Source organism: Bubalus bubalis, chromosome 1 (assembly GCF_019923935.1).
Source record: "Bubalus bubalis isolate 160015118507 breed Murrah chromosome 1, NDDB_SH_1, whole genome shotgun sequence".
Classification (NCBI taxonomy): domain Eukaryota; kingdom Metazoa; phylum Chordata; class Mammalia; order Artiodactyla; family Bovidae; genus Bubalus; species Bubalus bubalis.
Genome location: NC_059157.1, coordinates 7800765 through 7822647, shown reverse-complemented (window position 1 = coordinate 7822647; position 21883 = coordinate 7800765). Strand labels below are relative to the sequence as shown.

The 21883-nt window shown below is 48.0% G+C and overlaps 1 protein-coding gene and 1 pseudogene across 8 annotated transcripts in view; both read right to left on the bottom strand.

The window, feature by feature from the left end:
- Positions 1–1498: 1498 nt before the first annotated feature.
- The window catches only part of INTS10 (integrator complex subunit 10), a 32797-nt gene continuing 12412 nt past the window's right edge, over positions 1499–21883 (bottom strand). The window contains exons 10-18 of one of the 8 annotated variants that reach the window (XM_025275850.2): positions 18578–18734; positions 16125–16207; positions 14958–15110; positions 13448–13556; positions 9189–9268; positions 7515–7677; positions 6574–6667; positions 3807–3884; positions 1499–1826 (exon numbers count right to left, since the gene is read on the bottom strand). In XM_025275850.2, coding sequence (XP_025131635.1) covers positions 1670–1826; positions 3807–3884; positions 6574–6667; positions 7515–7677; positions 9189–9268; positions 13448–13556; positions 14958–15110; positions 16125–16207; positions 18578–18734 — 1074 coding nt within the window. In that variant the 3' untranslated portion in view covers positions 1499–1669. Of the gene's footprint in view, positions 1827–3806; positions 3885–6573; positions 6668–7514; positions 7805–7858; positions 8993–9188; positions 9269–13447; positions 13557–14957; positions 15111–16124; positions 16208–18577; positions 18735–21883 lie in introns of those variants that run through there. The other 7 variants (XM_025275888.2, XR_006543812.2, XM_044926668.2 and 4 more) reach the window with 7 other exon arrangements.
- Positions 16174–18571, bottom strand: LOC112582080 (annotated as a pseudogene).

The window sequence follows — 21883 nt, the reverse complement described above, 5'->3', positions numbered from 1 at the left end:
GGGACTCTCAAGAATCTTCTCCAACACCACAGTTCAAAAGCATCAATTCTTCAGCGCTCAGCTTTCTTCACAGTCCAACTCTCACACCCATACATGACCACTGGAAAAACCATAGCTTTGACTAGACGGACCTTTGTTGGCAAAGTAACGTCTCTGCTTTTGAATATGCTATCTAGGTTGGTCATAACTTTCCTTCCAAGGAGTAAGTGTCTTTTAATTTCATGGCTGCAATCACCATCTGCAGTGATTTTGGAGCCCCCAAAAATAAAGTCTGACGTTATTTCCACTGTTTCCCCATCTATTTGCCATGAAGTGATGGGACCAGATGCCATGATCTTAGTTTTCTGAATGTTGAGCTTTAAGCCAACTTTTTCACTCCCTAGAGGGGTGACCAAAACTGGTGACTAACAAGTTCCTGACCTCTCACAGGATTCCAGTGAAGGAAACAGGTTAAAACTGCTCCACCTGCGGCCTGTTTTCATGCAACAAGCTCAGTTTGGTTATCTGTTTTCTGTTCTTCCTCTTTAAAGGCACAGCCTCCTGGCCTCTTGCAGCCCGGGAGCCTGGAGTTAGCTCCTGCCCAGCACAAGGTGGCTAAGCGTGGTTGGGATTCCCCAACCCTGAAGGTGGGGCTGTGTGGGGTTCCTGTGAATGGCCTGCTATCAGAAGCCTCCACCCTCAGATCACGTTCGGGGCCTCTGGTGTGAATGTGCCGAGGCAGGAGCTCAGGTACCCCCGCACAGAAGAGCCATCACTTCATCTGTCCCCATGCCTGCGGCCACCCTGCTCACACTACACGTGCCCCTCACCCTCGGCGGGCGGCTCCGAGACTTGTTCTCCTGCCTCACTTGGCTGCAAACCGCTGCACCTCAGCATCTGGCTTGCTGCACGTGCAGCCAATGGACCCGCTTTGCCAGCAGTGACTGAACTTCTTAGCGCTTTCATTCTTCAGGCTCCCGAGAAACAACTGTTCATGTGATGCTTACCTAAGGTATTTCAGAAACAGTGACAGAAACCAACCTGACACCAGCGCTGGACTTAGAGGTGGGAAGCCCTGGTCCCAAGCTCGTCCCTCTCCATCTTTACAACCACCCGGGGAGAAGGGCCAATGCCTGCTCCCATGACACGCCTGAGGCAGAGGCAGGAGCTCGTCCCTGGTACTTGGAAAGGAGGGGCCAGCTGGAGCTGGGCTGGTGGGTAGGCCCTCTGGGTCCGGGCGTCAGCGGCCTGGGGGCTGCAGGGCCGGGGAGGTGTCCTCCATACCCTTCCTGGGCCTCTGGGCGGGACCCCACCCTGGCCCCCACAGCACCTTCAGTGGAAGTTCACTCTTGTTCATTCTGGCATGACGGTTTTCAGCATTAAAACTTGCTGAAGGAAAAGGTCTAGGTGTTGATACCTAATAGTCACCAAAGTCTAACTGTGCGAAAGAAAATCTTGAGGTCGTGGAAGCAAACGTCTTTCTAAATAAAGGACACTCTCGTTTGTACACTTATAAGAATTAAAAAGTAAAAACAAAAAAGCACCCCAATTTATTTACAAAACAAGTTCTTTTGTTTTACAAAAATTACCCCAAAAAGTGACAAAAATAGAAATAGCTTCTCAGACTCTTGGGAACTACTTCTAAGTGACCGAGGAGTCAGAACCCGGAGGCTCCCTTCCGGGAGGGCCCTCAGGCCAGGGTCTGGAGCAGCAGGATCTTCTCGTTGACGCAGAACCTGTGCAGCACCAGCATCAGGCTCTCCCCACAGCGGGACACCTGGCGCTCCATGGCCAGGCGGAAGTCCTCCTTCACGCCCTTGGTGATGCCCCGGGTGACCGTGTGGTGCCTGGCAGGGCGGCAACAGGGAGACAAGTGGATGGCTGGTTAGCACGGCCGCGCAGGTACGCAGTCCCGGGGCAGGAGAACAGCCTGCCTCAAACCTAGCGGAGAGCTTTGGAAAGAAAAACACCCTGACCAAACAGCCCCCCACCCGGTCCTTCTTGGAAAGACTCAGAACCAGAGTGTCACCTTCCCCACTTGGGACAAGGCTGTTCTACATGCCTGAGCAGTTCCGGCCAGATGCCGGCTGCCTGCCTCTGGCTCCCGCAGCTCTGACGCTGGGCTCCCCCGACTCGCACACAGTTCAGTGACGTGGGGCTCACTGCTCAGGCCACACGGCTCTCGGGCCCAGCCAGGCCGGCCTCGGGGGGCAGGTCACCCGAATGGGCAGGACTGTGGCCGTGACCCCTGGCTGGGGTCTCCGCACAGCCTGGGTAACATGACTCTGCTCCCTGCGATACCAGGCCTATGTGCGGGAAGTGGGCACAGCTGGGGTCCTGAGATGCGGGTCTGGCACGGACACAGGGGAGCAGAGTCCCTGAAGGAGAGCCTCCTCGAGGTCTGGGGGGGCCCGGGAGCCCCTGGTCGGGGAAGCAAAGGCGGGTCGCTCAGGGTGCCCTGGAGGGTGTGCCTCAGAGAAGGGGGTCACAGAGGGAACCCCGGACACCAACATGAAGAAAGGAAAAGAAACACCTAGTAAAGTTCAGTGGGTTCAAGTCAGAGGAAAGGAGTTGTAACCAGCTGCTCAGTGATGGGGTGGATTCAGACCAACACAAGGCACCTCCATCCCCAGCCCTCTGCCTAACTCCCCTCAGACAGGCACAGGGATTTAAAACTAGACTTTGAGGGTACTGGCCAAAATTAAAAGGTTTGAGACCATTTTTAAAAATGTTTCTGTTTTTAAAACCTGAATCATATAAAGTAAGAACAATAGAAGTGAAAAGTTGCAGGGTAACAGAAGGGGAAATAAAAAAACCCAGGCTTGGTTAGAAGGGTGCTCACTCTACATGCCCGTGGGCAGCTTACAGAGCTACACAGCGTTCGCCAGCACAGCCACGGACAAAACTCGGGTCTCCGTGAACACTTCTAGCCGGGTCCGGCTGCTGACCTCGGCAGGGAGGACACAGGGTCAGTAAGCCCCACTGGGGGCACAAGCAGCCCCTCTGTGCTGCCCTGAGATACGGCTCTTGGGGGACCCAGCCTGCAGCCCCACATGAGAGCCCGCCCTCTGACCCAGTGAAAGACACTGGTGTTTGCAGACCCTGAGTGAAGGGCATGGGTGCCTCCAACCAAAGGCTCCCCTTCATGCTGGTAATCACAAAACGCCATGTCCCGCGGGCATGGGCCCGAGGCCAGACTGTTTCCATACATGAAGAGCAGTGCAACTCAATTATATTTCTATCAGAGTTTCTATTGCTCTGGTAAGTTTGGATGAAGAAGAGGATGAATTAGCTTCTGTGGTTTAAGACCAGGATAAACCAGTTAATAAACGTGGTGTCCTGCCTACCAGTTATTTTCAATTCAGAAAGGTGAGGTCAGTGTCACGAAAATAACTCTGCTAAAGCCAGCTCATTGAGGTCGAACCCTCAACCCTGGGCACGAATTTGGAAATCCCAGGATAAAAATGCACTTCTGAGTTTCGCTATCCTTAAACATTTATCACCAAATGTCTTACGTTTTATGAAGAGAATCGTAGTTCAGTGCCTGATCTGATGTGTGCTTAATCTGACACACTTTCATATACTGTTCACTTATTTCCAGATCCATAATGATTTTTAAATTGAACACAAAAACACTGGCAACTTATGGAAAAAAATAAGAAATGTTAACAATATTACAACCAGATGGCTTGCCAAGGAATGCGGAACAAATTAAAAAATTAAATAAAGCATGAAAACAGGGCACCGAGGAACGAAGAGCTGAAAACCATGGGCGGTAAGACATGTCAACGAACAGCACACTATGAGCAGGCGTGTCCGCGCGGTACCTGTCGGCAGTCTGTATGCTGGGCTGAAGCACAGGGAAGAATTCCTGCTGCAGTAGCCCCATGGGAGGGCTAGAAGGCCTTTAAAAAACAGCAAACAGCGGCATTCAAACACCCACACCGACTCAGCCTGCACTTAAAAAACAACACTCCAGAGAAAACGCATGAGACGGGGGCTGGCTGCACACGGCCGGCAGCCCCGGCCCGCGCGGCGGCTTCGGGAGGACGGGGGAGGGGGGCCCTGACTGCGCGTGCGCCCAGGCCCCGGCTCAGCCCACTGAGAGCCGGTGCAGAAGGGGCGCCGGGGAAGAGGCTGGTGCGGTGCCCCGGGGCGGCCACGGAGGGACAGGGCCCCACACCTGTCGTGACCACGCCAGTCCCACAGAGCAACCTAGCGACGTTTCTGAACCATCGCTGATGGGACTGAAGCCCCACGTCGAAGAGGCCCTTCTGAGAAGACTGATAGGACTGGCGTGTTTTTGGTAAAGGCTGAGTTTCAAGTTCACAAGGTAGTGAGAAAAGGAACGGGAAGGGGGACAACGCGAGTCTGGGCCGCGGCTTCGCGGGGTGCTGTGACCGCCGCACATTGGCCAGGGTCACCTCTGAGAGCAGGGGCCCGCGCCCAGCTCAGGGCACCCGCGCGGACGGAGCGTCTGGGTCACTCAGCCGAGTGCCTCCAGGGCACGGCCAGCGTCCGCGGGGAAGCGTTTCTCTCCTTCAGATACGAGACGGCAACCCGTGGAGCGCAGACCCAAGCTGCGGGTCTGCTTGACTCTCCTGCCGTCAGGTCCCGGCGCCCAGGCACTCGCCCCACACTGGGATGGACAGGTGGCCTCGCCCAGGCCTGGGCTGGCCTGGAGGGGCTGGCCTCTGCTCCCCACATCTCTGCACTCAGCTGCGGGGCCCCCTGAAAGATCTGTAAGACTGCGGGTAATTTGTTTGAGAACCAAAAGGAAAAGGAATGGGACAGTTTTACTCGAGATTCTAACTGTACCTCAACGGGCTCAGGTGGCCCGCTTCTCTGCAGGAGTTTCTCATCAGAAATTTGTCAGGCAGGTTTCAGGCAAACTCTGAGACTCACACAGTCTGCTCACTAAGCAGGAGCCCCTGTGCCTGCTTCCAGACTGACGGAGGAGCAGGTTTCCTAGGAAGCTGAGTGGTCTTCTACAGGGCGTAGGGTGTTAGAAGAGACTAAAGGTTATACTAACCGTGGGTGGGGAGGGGGGCACAATTAAGCCTCAAAAGCCTAGAAATGCCTGCTGTGTCTCTGCCTCGCCCTGAACACCCCACAGTCAGTCATGCTGGCTGTCCAACAGCCCCGGCCTTCACCCTTGTCCGAGAGCTGGTCTGCACATCCCCGTGTCTTGAGCAGCTCAATAAAACTGGCTGAAGAAGGAAGGGTCAGTCTTGATTGTCTGACAACCCCGTCTGTCACCTTCCACAGCTGAGCATCAGCTTAGTGGTGGGAGGATTGTTAAACTTAGGTTTAACCTTAACTAAATGGAGCTGATCCAGCTGAGGCTGTCTCTATATTATGACAGTTTGTATGGTGTGTGTTCATGGGAATTAAAGGAAAAGTTATTCAAAGTTATGTTTGTGAATCCAGCCTCAAAACCAGGCAGTCACAACACAAAATGGGTTACCTAGGTTCCCGTATCAAAAAGCCATCTTTGTTCTCAAACACCATTAAGAATATTTTGAACCAGGCAGTCATCTTCCCCAGGTTCGAGGGAAGCTAACGGAGCAGGAAGATAAGCATGCCTGGTGCACTTGCCTAAGCCAGCTACTGTGTGCAGGTCTTCTGTATGCATGTTAAATCTTCAGAATATTTAGCAACATCTGCAAGATGAAGGAGAAGCACACCCCCTCACCGCATCTTCCCACTCCTGACAGGACGCCATGCGGGCTGTGCCCAACCCTGAGGTTTAGGGAATCCAGAAGGAATGTCTCTCACTTCCCTCTCCTGACATTTCTAACACCCTCCATGGATGGAACAAGATGCAAATTCCTGCTTTCAACCGGAAACTTGTCCCTCTCACTAGGCAGGAAAAGGAGCTGGTCCGAGCCTCAACAGCACTGGGCTCTCCCTCGGGTCTCAGTCTCCTGCAGAGACAGTGACCTGACTTGCACATGAGGACCGTGCAGGACGCGGAGGGGGACCACACGTCACACCATGCGTGGCTGTCTACAGCAGGGAGGATGCACTGTCCACACCGCGATGAGGACTGGAAGGCAGAAGCGGGGGTCATGAGCTATTTAAAAATCATAAATGGTCACTGACTTCATCCAGGTGTAGGGGGGCTTGCCCAGACCAAGCCCCAGCCTCGCTGCAGAGGCTGGGGGGGGGAGGCCACCTGATGTGAGCAGGCGGCTTGATGGGGAGGGACTGAAAGTGCAGTGTGTAAATCAAGTCTGCAGGTTTTTCCTAATCCAGCACAACTGTGATGAAGCATAGCTTCTCTTAATGAAAAGTGTTCTAATCAGAAATTATAGGATCAGTCTGTATGTTTTAGAAAGGAAAAAGGTTCTGTGAATGAGACTTTCATCTGGTGAAAAAAGTATCAATGTGACAGAACTACCCCGATTTAAACACGCTTCCATCAGAAATGTAGTTAAGGGAAGGCCAAGTTCAAAAGGATCCCTGGAGTCAAACCGTCTTAAAAATAGACTTGTTTGGATTCCTTCCTACTAAATGTCTGAAAGCTACAGAAATTTATAAACATTTCCGACACGCACAGAGAGCGGGAGATGGGGGGGGGGGCGGGCTTACTTGATCAGCATTCCTTGATTGGGCAGCAGTTCCAGATGGATCTTCCCACCTTCCTGAGTTCTCAGGTAGGCGAACTCCTCCAGCATGTCGATATCTGAGGCCAGAGTCAGGGAACCACGTGTGGGAGCCAGGAGCCCTGTTCTCTCGGAGGCCGACACGGGTTCGCAGCTCCTGGGTAACGCCCACGGCCACCCCACCAGCAACCCAGGCCTGCCTGAGTCCAAACCAACGATTCCTACGCCAACCAAACTCCCTCCCAAAGAGAATTACGGTTTTCATATAGATGGTTAAACAGTCTGTATGGTCGTAAAAGCAACACTTTTTGCTTTCTTAGTAAGAGATGGAAAAAAAAGCGGGGGAGGGTGGTAGGGGTGTTATTTCCACCCCTCTACCTCTACCCAAAGGTTAAGAAACACTGCTCTAGACACCTGTACAGGGATGTCAGACTCCTCGCAAATGAAGACTAGCATGTAAGAGAAGCAAGTGTGAACACCAGACCTTGGATTCTAAGGTGGCTTCTCCCTCATCAGCAGTACCAAGTCCAATGCTCCCTGTCATGAAAGCAGGTGCCGGTGGGGCAGCATCTCTGGTGGGTGCTCAGTGCACCTCTGACACCTGCCGCTGTGACCACGGACCCCGGGGCCCCTCCCCAGACGGAGCCCAATGAACGACTACATCCCTTGGCCCATCCGCCGCTGGGGGCCCTTCAGGCATCCCGGGTACCTTCCCAACAAGTCGCTCCAAGTGGGAAAGGGACCAGGGCTGCTGACATTCCCGGCTCCTCTCTGAGGTCTCTCCTTTCACAAGACGGACAGCCACGATCCCATCTCAGAGCACCACTCCTCCTTTCTCCCCCACATCACTGACACCTATTTCTCCCCCAAAGGGTTCACTCATTTTTGTCCCAGCAGTTTCTTCTGCTCAGACAGGGAAAAGGATACTTGTGACGTAATTGAAGAAGTTCTCGTACTGGAAGTTCCCTTGCTGGCAGATCTTGCCAACGGCTTTCAGGAAGAGCGCCTCCCCACGCGGCCACTCGTGCTGCAGCAGGACGATGGCGTGGCCCAGCGCCATGTCGTCCCTGCTGTCCGTGAAGGCTCTCAGCTGTGGACACGGGGCGGGGCATGTGGTCACAGGGTGACTGAGGCCGGCGGCGAGGGGCCCGGCCAGCGGACCCGGCGCCCAGGCAGCGTCCCGGTGGGAGCGGGTCACGCAGGTGGGGACGGAGGCTCTGAAGGTGGGGTGAGGTGGGAGGAAGCTGAGCACCAGAGGGAAGGATCGGGGGCTGCTCTTAAGGGGCTGGGTGGGGGGTGGAGGGCGGGCCAGAGGCACCCTTGGAGAGAAGGTCTGAGGACACCCGAGGCCGGGGCAGGCGGGGAGGAGGCAGGAACGTGAAGTGAGAAATCGTCACAGGGCTTCCTGGTCAGGATCGGCAGCCCTGCCTAAAGTCACTCCAAGCTGCTTCTGCCGCCCGGTACAGACCAAGAGCAGGGCTGGGGACTGGCACCCCGAGGCGGAGCCGCCCGCTCAGGAGCCATGGGGGTTCAGCCTGTCCGCCCCCGGCTGCCCCAGCCGTGCGTTCCGTCAACCGTCCTGAGATGCCGCAGCTCTGGAGACCTCACTCTAGGATGATAAACTCATAGCCCTCTCTGAGCCCAAGAGCACCTCTGCTCCGTTCTGCCACACCTAGCACATCCTGACTTGCAGGCTAACTCATAAAACACTGGACATCACGACAGGCGAGGCTATGTGCGTGTCTGCCTCACTGGTACCTGGACTAATAGGTAATCTTGCGCCTCAAGGATGGAGATTATTTCCTACTCTTCTCTGCCTAGTGCAGCTGACATTTAATAAATATTTGTTTATTCCTCCCACTGGTTCCCTAGCTATACCAACATGCTGTCAAAAGACTAAACTAACGTGTGCTCAAGGCTCTCAACTTGAGTCACTTCAGATCATCAGAACAATCCTCTGAATTAAATTCCTTTCATGCTAATGATGAAACAGTGGAAGCACTGACAGACTTTATTTTCTTGGGCTCCAAAATCACTGCAGATAGTGACTGCAGCCATGAAATTAAAAGATGCTTGCTCCTTAGAAGAAAAGCTATGACAAACCTAGATAGTGTATTAAAAAGCAGAGACATCACTTTGCCATCTAAGGTCTGAAGAGTCAAAGCCGTGGTTTTTCTAGCAGTCATGTATGGACATGAGAGTTGGACCATAAAGAAAGTTGAGTGCTGAAGAACTGATGCTTTAGGACTGTGGTGCTGGAGGACTCTTGAGAGTCCCCTGAACTGCAAGGAGATCACAGCAATCAATCCTAGAAATCAACTGTGAATCTTCACTGGAAGGGACTGATGCTGAAGCTCCAATACTTTGGCCACCTGATGCAAAGACCCGAATGACTGGAAAAGACCCTGAGGCGGGCAAAAGGAGAAGGGGCAGAGAGAATGAGATGGTTGGATGGCATCAACGACTCAATGGCGTAAGTCTGAGCAAACTTTGGGAGATAGTGGAGGACAGAGGGGCCTAGCTACTGCAGTCCATGGGGTCGCAGAGTCAGCCTGAGTGACTGAACAGTAACAGTAACGTGCTGATCAACGTGAAGCTTACCTTAAAACAAGCCAACATCAAGTGCAGGCAGTAGGGCATGATGGCCTTGCTGGTACACGGCAGAAGCTTCAGATCCGAACCTAAGAAAAGTCCACGACAGGCAAAGAAGAGAGCTTAGAGGGCAAATGATTGAGGTGCTTTCCTTAAAACAAAAAGGGTAAGCAGCAGTCACATGGTCTCAAACACAGTTAAACCACAATTACGTTTAATGAAGGTAAAAATTGGTTTTTGAATTGTCTCTGGATTTCATGTCTCAATCTCAATTTCTAAAATTGCTTAAATACCTTTTATTATGAAACCTTTGAAATATACAGAAAATGACAAGACAATATCACAAACACCAGTGTGCTTTATCACTCAAGTTTTATAAAATGTTGACACTGGGTTTAGTTTTTAGATTTTCACACACAGCATCACAAATCCAGTCCGCCTTCTGTGAGCCCCTTCTGATCCCTGCCTCCCTCCCTGGAAAGAAAGTGAAAGTCGTGCAGTCGTGTCGGACTCTTTGTGACCCCATGGACTGCGTCCATGGAATTCTCCAGACCAGAATACTTGAGTGGGTAGCCTGTCTCTTCTCCAGGGGATCTTCCCAACCCAGGAATTGAACTGGGGTCTCCTGCACTGCAGGCGGATCCTCTACCAACTGAGCTATGAGGGAAGCCCTGGAGGTAAGGGCCATTCTGAATGAGGGGCTCAGCATTCCTACGTACACTGCGCATTTGTCAGGCAAGAATCTGTATCCGTACACCTCAGAGGAATGTTCCTCATGTTTCCAGTCTGTGGTATAAACGGTGTCTCAGCCTGCACATCCTTCCGCTGATCGTTTGCAGTATGACCCCTGTGACTCCAGCTTGTTGGTTTTCCATGTTACATAATGTTCTGTTGGTAACACAGACCACCACTGATTTATCTATTCTTTTCCGTTTAACCCTGGGATTTCCCATTTTTCACCATTACAAACAGTGCTGAAATAAACATTCTTATATATTTCTTCATACTTGTAGAGAGCAGTGGCTGTTTTTCACACCAAGATTTTAGTCCTTTCCTTTATGGTGTGTGCTCCTTATTCCTAAATCCTTCTCTACTCCAAGGGTAAGAAGCAGCAAAAAACAGAGACACTGCCTTCGTGTGGCTCCTATGCACACGCACTTACACAGGTTCACACCGCTGGCCCTGGACCAGCACAGGTTTGAACTGCATGAGACCACCTGTATGTGGATTTTTCAGTAAACAGTACCGGCATTTTCACTTTACAGATCTCTAGATGAACTAACTGCGGGATTACAGATCACAGCGTGTGCAATCAAAAGAACCAGGGTTTGAGCCCTGATTCTGCCCAAACTGTTGCAGCTTCCTGCCTGTGGGTAAGTCATTCGTCAATTCTGGGTGCTGAGGCAGAGAGAGAAAAGTACCTGGATTTTTGACTACTGGGGGCGGCAGGAGGAGAGAGGGGGTCAGAGCCCTTGGGTTAACTCCTGCATTGTTCAAGGGTCAACTGTATACCTAAAACAAAAGGTTCGTGAAATAAAATTTATCCATTTTACTGGAGGTACATTCATTTTAGTAATATATTTACAGTCTATCTCACTAAAAAAGAAAATTTCTAGTTGAAAATCCATGACCCAGGAGGTGAGGGCTCGCGTTTGGAAATCACTAATAGGTCTGCATCCAGGAGGGGCACATGGCCAGGCAGTGAGGTGTGACCTGGTCTGTGAAGCTGGTCTCAGACATGGCCAGGGAGTGAGGTGTGACCTGGTCTGCTAAGCTGGTCTCAGACATGGCCAGGCAGTGAGATGTGACCTGGTCTGCTAGGCTGGTCTCAGACATAGCCAGGCAGTGAGATGTGACCTGGTCTGCTAAGCTGGTCTCAGACATGGCCAGGCAGTGAGGTGTGACCTGGTCTGCTAAGCTGGTCTCAGACATGGCCAGGCAGTGAGGTGTGACCTGGTCTGCTAAGCTGGTCTCAGACATGGCCAGGCAGTGAGGTGTGACCTGGTCTGCTAAGCTGGTCTCAGACATGGCCAGGGAGTGAGATGTGTGACCTGGTCTGCTAAGCTGGTCTCAGACATAGCCAGGGAGTGAGATGTGTGACCTGGTCTGCTAAGCTGGTCTCAGACATGGCCAGGCAGTGAGATGTGACCTGGTCTGCTAGGCTGGTCTCAGACATAGCCAGGCAGTGAGATGTGACCTGGTCTGCTAAGCTGGTCTCAGACATGGCCAGGCAGTGAGGTGTGACCTGGTCTGCTAAGCTGGTCTCAGACATGGCCAGGCAGTGAGGTGTGACCTGGTCTGCTAAGCTGGTCTCAGACATGGCCAGGCAGTGAGGTGTGACCTGGTCTGCTAAGCTGGTCTCAGACATGGCCAGGCAGTGAGGTGTGACCTGGTCTGCTAAGCTGGTCTCAGACATGGCCAGGCAGTGAGGTGTGACCTGGTCTGCTAAGCTGGTCTCAGACATAGCCAGGGAGTGAGATGTGTGACCTGGTCTGCTAAGCTGGTCTCAGACATAGCCAGGGAGTGAGATGTGTGACCTGGTCTGCTAAGCTGGTCTACAAACCGACCGCATGAATCTATGTGCCTTCCAGAAGCACATGGGTGATGTGGATCTTCACGTCCTGATGGTCAACACAGCCACCCTTTACTCTCCACATCCTGATGTAAAATGACAGCTTATTGTTTTAACCTGAATTTCCTGTACTAATGGTAGTAGTAGTTTAGGGCAATATTTCATTGAATTTATCCCTAAGTATTTTATGGGTTTTGACGTTATTTGATCTAGAGAGTCCTTAGGCTTTGCTACATGGCCAAATATGTAGCTGTGGATAAAGGGCTCCTTTCTGACCTCCCTTTTTCTTGCCTATTGCGCTGGCGAGACTCCCCAGGGTGTTGCACTGAGGTGCTGGGGGGAGACACCGGTGCTGCTGCTGGTCCTGGGGAAAGCACTCGGTATTTCATAGCCAAGAGTGATGTTGGGGAAGCTTTCCTCCTTTTTCTAGTTTACTGGGTTGTTTATTTGTTTTTAATTGTGAATGATAAATGCAGACATAATTAAATTCTGTCTGCATCTATTAAGACAATCTTATGATTTTTCTCCTTTAATCTGCAAATGTGATGATCTGTGCTGATCGGCTTTCCTGGGTTAAACCGCCTCTGCATTCACTCAGCTGTTATGTCTTATCTTTCTTATAAACGGCTGTATTTGCTCATATTTTGTTAAGAATTTTGGCACCTATGATCGTGACAGACCCTGGCCTCTTGTGATGCTCCTGTTTGGTTGTGCTGTCAGGGTTAATGCTGGTCTTAAAAAGTGAAGGCTAAGTGTTCTCTCTTCCTCTATTTTCTCAAAAACTACATACAGGATTGAAGTTATTTCTTCCTAAATGCCTGACAGGATTCACAGTAAAGCCAACTGGACCTGGAATTTTCTTTGTGGGAAAGTTTTTGATGACAAATTTGATAGATATAAAATGTTCTGATTTTCTATTTCATCTTGTATCCATTCTGGTAAGCTGTGTTTTTGAAGGACTTTTTCCATTTCATCTAAATTGCTGAACTTATTGGCATAAAGTTATTTACAACCTGTGCTCTTACTGTCCTGATTTCAGCAGGATCCGGGGTGATGTTCCCTCTTCCATCCCTGATACTGGTCATTTGCGATCACTGTCATTCTGGTCAGTCTTGTTAGGGGTTCATCTATTTCATTAACTTTTGGCTTTATTAGTTTCCTTCCGTTTGTTTCTATTTCACTGATCTCTGGTCTCATCTTTATCCCTGTTTTCTACTGGGCTTGGGTTCGACGGCGCATCTTTTTCCACCTCTAAGATGGAACTGAGATCCGGACGGTGGGGCCCTCTTCCTTTCCTGTGAAGCATCACAGCTCAACTTATGTAATTTTTCAACAAATGAGCAACTTGGAGTGAAGCTCAAAGCAGCCTGAGATACGCCGAGCGATCCTTCTCCACTAATCATGACAAAGTTTCCTGGAATTGGTAAAGATTGGAAAAGGAGCTCTCTGATATTCTTTGAAGAGAGCACATTCAGGAAAGGAAGAGAATGTCGGAAGGAGGACAGACGCACAGCTGCTTGTGAACCCAGAGCCCAGAGCAGCCTGGTGAGCACTCTGCTTCTTACACAGCTTGCCAAGCTCTGAAGACCTCAGGGTGTCACCTTGTCAGGAACTGTAGGAACTATTTAAAAAAAAACTCCCAGAGGTGGGTTTTAAAGCTATTTCTAGAAAATAAAACTAGCATTTGCCACTGTACCTTTTCTAAACTTGGGCTTTATTTTGGAGGGCTCCTCCTGGGACTTGCCTCCATCCTGGATGGGAAGGACCATGTAGCACATCAAATCGAGGACCTTCTCACAAGTCAGCTGAAGAAGATGAGACCAGAAGGAAGTAACTGTGAGTTTCTGATGGAAAGCATGCCTCCGTAGCTACAGTCTCTACAGCACACAGCGGGCCGCCTGGGCACAGACGCTGGGGAGCACCGGCAGCCCCGGACCCCACGTGGTCACTGCTGCTTGCCTGATAGTGAATGCGGAAAAATAAGTAAGATTAAACCCATGGGACCCCACGTGGTCACTGCTGCTTGCCTGATAGTGAACGCGGAAAAACAGCTAAGATTAAATCCACGCGCTAGACCTTTCAGGGAACACGACCCACTCTCTGCTGTTAAACAACAAAAGAACAAAACTTAAAAACTAATCGAGTATTAACTAAACTACTAAAGCATTTGACAGCACTGTGGAGTCCAAAAGAAGTACAGCCCTGTCTTAAAGACATTTACTAACTCACTGCATAGAGAAATGAACAGAATGGGACAGACGGTAAAGGAGCATAATTTAAAATGAAGTAGAAATACACACAGGGTAATAAACTAGCAGGAGGAGTTTTAGGCTGGATGGTTATCCTGATGTAAGCCTTAAAGCCAGGAGGGTTTGATATGTAGAAAAGAGAAGGAAGGGTTTTCAGAGGAGAGAAAGATGCGGGGAGGGTTATGCACTGGCCTTGGAGAGTCACCTAAGGGCGTGGTTTAGAAGACAGGTGTGAAACTGGACAGATGACACACTAGTGGAGGAGAGGCGGCCCCCACGCCCCACTGAGCAGGTGGTCTCGACCCACAGAGAGCGGGGCGTCACCCTCGGTCCCCCCCATCAAACTCCAGGAGTGAGAGGGTCACGGGGGGAGCATTTCCTGTGTGTCAGGCACAACCCTCCTATTACCTTCATTTTACAGACGAGGAAATACAATCTTAAATCCCTGCTTCCCAGCCTTTTTCGTATCTTGGCAAGTCCAGAAAATACTTATAAGGCTGCTCAGAGCTGGAAGCAGATGACCCCGGGGCTCAGCTGCTCAAGCCCTAGCTAACCGCCTGGGCTGAGGGGCTGGCGTTCCAGCACGTCCAGAACCACCCATGGCCACAGGGTCCAGCTTTGAGAGGTGGCATCTGGGCAGTTAAAAACTTAAAACTCTGGAAGTAGACAGAGAACCAGTTAGGCGGTGGGGCCAAGAGTGAACTCAGAATCAAATGCTGCCATTCCTCAATACCCATCTCCTGACCTCAGGTACGCGATGGAAAGTAGGAAATTAAGTAAAATAGAATCACTATTTTTTTTTCACCAGCAGATCAGGTAATAAAACCTAGGCAGAAAGAGCAAGTTTCAAGTAAATATGCATGGAATTAAAAAGCCACTCTGGGAAAGAGAGGAAGGCCCAGGGTCGCCAATGGCGCCCATGAGGGTCCCCACACCCGCCAGGCACCCAGGACTCACTCTGTACTCCCCCAGAGCGAAGTGGCAGGTGGCCAGCTGGATGAGCGCCCTCTGATGCTCCAAGGTGCCCTGCCCCGAGACCTGTGGCTGCGGAAGCGACCCCTGGAGGGCCGCCAAGTGGTGCAAGCTGGCGACGGCCTTCTTATACTGGCCCTGAGGGAGTCACAACAGCAAGAGAGACACAGCCATCAGAAAAACAACTTCCTTTCTGCTCTTAGATTCCATGTGCTTTCATGAGCTGTCCTGAGAAAGTGCTCTTTTATGATATGCATCTTCGCAAACCACCTTCATACATCCTTTTAAGATCAATACAAAGTAAAATAAATAAATGAATAAGAACAAGTAAATGAATAATAATAATCAAACCTTCCAGAGCCACTAGCAAGCAACTCCAAATCAGGTACTTCTGCTGAACCAAGTGAGAAGGGGAAGGAGACTTAGCAACAGTATCAAACCCACTTAGTTAAAGCCAATGGAGGATCTGTATGGAGGTACCTTATAAACACAAAGATTTTTCTTTCTGGTCTTAATTCTTGAGAGGAAATAAAATAACACAAGCTCTCTGATTAAAGTACATTTTTGATATGCCGTTTCTTTATAAATTGGAGAAGGAAATGGCAACCCACTCCAGTACCCTAGCCTAGAAAATCCCATGGATAGAGGGGCCTGGTTCGCTACAGTCCAAGGGGTCGCAAAGAGTCGGACATGACTAAGAGACTTCACTTTCTTTCTTTCTTTATAAATATTTGACTATTTCTCCTCCATGAAGGCTGGAAGCAGCAAACGGCCCATTTTCACAATGGAGGCCCGAAGCCTCTCTGTCTTGGGACTGAGTCCTCTGTCTCCTCTGGGCAGGTCCTGCTCAAGGACAGCAGAGCCAGGCGGCAGGCTCCACCAGAGCAGAGGGGGCTGAGCAGGGCCCGTCTTTCGTTGAAAAGTAAACCCTGACGTCTACAGACAGGTGTGACCGGACAGGCCACACGTGACACAGGAGACGCAGGCCTGTCGCTGGGAGCTGTTCTGAGATGACAGTGGAGCACAGTTCCCGCCAGTGAAGACAGGACGCCTGTCTCCAGAGCGGGAGGGAACACACACTCCTCCACGCTGAAGATGCGCTCAGGAGACCACGGTCTTGTCTGCACACAGGCACTTACAAACCCACGTTACCTGATAGATGATCATATCGTTGAGGAAGATTCTCAGCCAGAGCCAAGTATCCGTCTTCCAAGCCAAACAAATTCTTGTAAATTCTGAGCAAGAATTCAAAGACAAATTTATCAAAGATATGTAACATCATACCCATCAAGAGAACAACAGTCAGAGAGACAAATTATCAAAACATGGATGTAACTTTAGACTTTGATTCCTAAAACACTGGTCTGAACTTTTTTTTTTTTTAATTTATTTTGGTCTGGACTTTTATTTATTTTTTTTTTCACAAGTAATAACAAGTATATTGTAGAAAATTTTAAATGAACAATTTATTTGCTTTATTTACCAACTGGTAAATAAAGATCCAAAGCTACAAAGATACAATGGTTGCCTTTGCGTTTAAGGCAATTTCATTTCTCACCACAGTTACTTTCTGATGTTAGAATCAGCATCTTCTGTGTCTTCCCTGTATTTAATTGATTGTTTATGTTTGTCCACGTAGAAACCATACTTTCTTCATGATCACTGAAGCTCTATAGTATAAAATATCATTGTCTTCATATATTTGAGTAGTATCGATCCCGGTTTTGAAAGTCTCTATGAGCATATCTTGCATAGGTCTTATTATGAGGGATCCTTCCAAAAGGTTCATGGTCATTGAAACAAGACTCAAAAACTTCATCAACAGCTTTCTGAGCTACTTCTTTGCTAATGTTCCTAACAGCCAGGATAGAACAAATGGCTCTGTCTCGCACACAAGTCTGATGGTGTTGTTTTAATCCAAAATGCAACCTGAATATTTCATTTAAAAGTGAGCAGTCTCCACTAAGGTTAGCAGCTCGAACCTCAGAGCAGGCCAAATGTCTGACATTGGTGAACCAATTGACGTGAGCACGACAATGATCGAACGCGTGAATGAGCTCGTGGGTGACCACTCTGTTCATATGGGCCCGATTACGGATATTATTCTGGCACAGAACAATCTGAATGCTTCATGGCATCAAGTAGAAGTTTGACATATGGATTTGTGGCCAACGTCTTTAAGAGCATAAGCTGGCACTTGTGGTTGTTGGTGAAGAAATTGGAGAGGAACCCTTGCTGTGGCTTCCCCTGAGCCAGCCGCTCGGAGAAGACTTGGCACCCGACTGTTGCTGCTGCTCCCCTGCCACGGAGCCCGGCTCGTGCTCATCCGGAGCTTCTGCCATGCCGCCCACGGACTTTGCCTCGGCTTCTTCCTCCCGCTTCGGGCGGCGGAGGGCGAGAGAGGGAAAGGTAACCTCCCTCCTACCGCCCAGGCCCTCCCTCTGCCAGGTCGAACCTGCGCCAGCCCAGCCTGGTCTGGACTTTTAATCAGAGGGTAAAGTTAGGGCAGAATCACAGTGACAGTGCCAGTCACTCAGTTGTGTCCGACTCGGTGACCCCATGGACTGCAGCCCGCCAGGCTCCTTTGTCCATGGGATTCTCCAGGCAAGAATAGTGGAGTAGGTAGCCATTCCCTTCTCCAGAGGATCTTCCTGACCCAGGGATCGAACCTGGGTCTCCTGCATCTCCTGCATTGCCAGGTGGATTCTTTAACAACAGAGAAAGAATACTTACCAGTAATAGGTAAGAAATATCGTTAGGCACTGACACTCACTAAGCACGTATCATGTGCTAAGAGCTGTTCAATGTGCTTTTCACACATTACTTTGTTTATCTTTTAAGCTACTTTGCTTTCACCTAGTTAAAATAATCAACACGTGACACTAAGAGTTTTATTCATTTTTTTAAAAGCCGACCTATAACTAAAGAAAAAAATCCCCTTCCAAAGTCACAAACCTGTTCACAACTCTAGATGTGACAAGGACAAATCGGGTCATGCGATGTTTACTAGAAAACATGACAACACGCCAAAGCATCGGTAGAGGCGCGTGACGGAAGCAGCCAGGGACCGATGTCCACTGGCCAAAAGGAAGGTCAGGGTCTTGATCCCAAAGCACAGAAAAATATGCTGGTTAGCCAAGTGCCAGTCATTTCTAAGTAACGCTGAAATACGAGTGCAAATATTACACAGAGAAACTCCCTCTTATTTACATCTATTTACTCAAAACAGGCTTCCTGCAGTGTTTGGAATTTGAGCTTTTCACATTCAGGCAATGGAATTAATGCAGACAGAACAGCACTAACTCCTGTAACCTTAGTACGTGTGGCTGGAGGAAGATACAACACAGGGGGACAGAACAACTGAAAGCCCAGAACAAACCCCGAAAGCAAAGAAAAAGGCCAGCAATATAAGTTTTAAAAGACCAAAAACTCTCCCTGCCACTCCACCCCAACTCTGATTAAAATGATCCTAAGATGTGTGAACTACCATAATCAGTTTACTTAGCCATTAGTGACTTGACATTTCGAGTAGAATAATGAGTCTTTTTTGGTGTGATGATTCCATATAAAAACTGAAATATCCCAACGGGACAAGTACGCCTTACCCTTGTCCAGGAATTCCAGGGAATAGAGCAGCTCCCAGCTCTCTCTGGCCAGCTTGAAGCTCTCCAACACCTCGATCGAGTTAGCAAGTTCTGCCTTGTTGATGAGAATGTGACGGTTCCTTCCTTTTGCTGAACCGTCTTCGTCATCCGAACTCTGCTTAGAGAATGTGAAGAACACGATTAAAGTTACAGAAATAGTCACTGCTGCTGCTAAGTCGCGTCAGTCGTGTCCGACTCTTAGCGACCCCATGGACTGCAGCCTACCATGCTCCCCCGTCCATGGGATTTTCCAGGCAAGAGTACTGGAGTGGGTTGGAAATAGTCACTATTTGAACATTATTATGTTTATTGCTGATGTCAACTCTGATTACTGTATGAATTTTATATCAAAGGATATGATCGTGAGTATGCTAAAATATTTTGAATTTAACAATTTTAAAACACAATATAATACAAAATAACAGTATTAAAAGATAATATAAAATTTCATCCTTTCATGCATTCAATTTTTATTTTTAAAATTATGGTTTTCTGATGATAAAATTCTAAGGCTAAATACTAAGGATAAAATACTAAGGTTATGGCAGCTTCAGAGTAAAGCTACAGACTTAAAACTTCTACTAGCTTAAAAACATATTAATGCTAAAAAAGCCAAAACCTACATTATTATGTTTAGGCATACAGCTTAATTAAGTAGTACCTATTTTATAGTTTACTTTTTTCCAATAGGTGACATTATTTAGTTTGCTTCCAAAAAACAGTTTCTTGTGCAGTGGAGTAAAAATTAAAGCCTGAGTCCTCTGAGAAATACCTGAGAGAAACTGACTTACTAAAAGTGAGCTTCTGTTCACTGCATATACCTTCTCCAACAGTCACCCAGTGCAAGGCGTCTGGCTAGGAGTCCTTTTGTCTGCACTTACTCATTTTATTTAATAGTAAAGATCTGTAACTTGCTTTTCATCTCAAATAATAGAACGAATAAAGAAGAGGGCCCCGGAGAAAGGCCACTACTGTAGAGGCCACTGAGCGCGGCCGGACTTTGTGCTGAAAACAAGCAAAGGCAAAACAGCTCCACTTAATTTTCCTGAAAACTTCTTGACTCTCTTATTCCACCAAAGTCATTTTTATTAATTCAATGGCCCAAATTAAATTCTCCCTGTAGATTTTTACCCCGCTAAGATCATTCAAAAATATGTACAAATAAACATGTCTATGAAACAAAAATGGACTTATGGTTGTTGGGGGGAGAGGATGGGGGGGGAGGACTGGAGTGTGGGACTGACAGGTGCGTGTCACATACAGGAGACAGATCAACAACAAGGTCTGGCTGTGCAGCACGGGGAACTCTATTTAATTTCCTGTGATAAACCATACTGGAAAAGAATCTGAAAAAAATATGTGTAACTGAATCAACGTGCTGTACAGAAGAAATGAATCCAACATTGTAAATCAACTATGCTTCAATAAAAAAAGTACATATATTTCAGCTAAATATATCCAATCCTCATTTAAAAAAGAGAACAAAGCTCAGTCAGGCTCACTAAATAGAAAAAAAGAGGACCCAAATAAATAAGAAATGAAGGAGGAGAAATATCAACCAGTACAGCAGAAAGACAAAAAAACCCTAAGAACATACCATGAAGACATCTTGTTGGCATGAATACACACCAACAAATTGTACAACCTAGCAGAAATGGGCGCGTGTCCAGAAACATACAGCCTGTCAAAACTGAATCAAGAAGAAACGCAATTTGAACAGACTGATCACTAGAAGTGAAATAGAATCTGTAATAAAAAAAAAAAACTCCCTGCAGATAGAAGTCCAGGACCATAAGACTTCACTCTGGAATTCTACCAAACATACAAAAAAGAACTTACACTGATCCTTCTCAAACTCCTCCAAAACACCGAAGAGGAGGGAACACTCCCAAAGTCATTCTAGGAAGCCACCATCACCCTGATACCAAACCAGACAAAGACACTCCAAAAAAAGACAATTGCAAGTCAGTGTCTTTGATGAATACACATGCAAGATCCTCAACAAAATACTAGCAAACCGAATGCAACAACACATATTAAGGATCATACACCATGACCAAGCTGGATGCATCCCAGGGTCACAGGATGATTCAACATATGCAAATCAATCAGCATAATATACACATTAACAAAAGAAAAGACAAAAGCCACATGATCATCTCAACAGATGCAGAAAAAGCATGTGATAAAACTCAACGTCCATTCTTGATGAAAACTCTCACCAAAGTGGGTATGGAGGGAACGTATCTCAAATGTAATAAAAGTCATGTACAACAAACCCGCAGCCAACATAATACTCAATGGTAAAAAACTGAGAGCTTTCCCACTTAAATTTGGAACAAGACAATTTGCAACATTCTCACCACACCTATTCAACACTGGAAATCCTAACTATAAAAATCAGACAAGAAAGAGAAATAAAAGGCAACCAAATTGGAATGGAAGAGGTAGAACCGTCATTGTATGCAGATGACATGATACTCTATACAGAAAACCCTAAGGACTGCACACAAAAACTATTAATTCACAAATTCAGTGAGGTAGCAGGATACAAGATAAATAGACAGAAATCTGTTGCATTTCTTTACACTAACAATGGAATATCAGAAAGGGAAGTTAAAAAAAGAATCTCATTTAAAATCATATCAAAAACAAATGAACAAAAACCCCAACAATGTAGGAATAAACCTAACAAAGGAGGTGAAATAGCTGTATGTTGGGAGCTCTGATAAAGGAAAACTGAAGATGATTCAAAGAAATGGAAAGATATCCCATGTTCTTGGAATGGAAGAATTACTACTGTTAAAATTGCCACACTACCCAAAGCTATCTACAGATTTAATGTGATCTCTATCAAATTACCTATGATATTTTTTCACAGAGCTAAAACAAATAATCTTAAAATTTATATGGAACCACCAAAGACCCAGAATTGCTAAAGCAATTTTGAGGAAAAAGAATAAAGCTGAAGGCATAGCTTCCCAGGCTGCAGACAATATTACAAAGCTGTAGCACAAAACAGCCTGGTACCGGCACAGAAGCAGACACGCAGCTCAGTGAATGTGAGCAGAGAGCCCAGAAATAAACCCACACGCCTCCAGCCAGTTACCTTCAACAAAGGCGGGAAGAATATACAGGGGGAAGAGACAATCTCCTCAGCAAGTGGTGTTGGGAAAGCTCAACAGGCATGTGTAAATCAATGAAGTTACAACTCTCCCTTGAACCATACACAAAAATAAAGTCTAAACAGCCTAAAGACATATATTA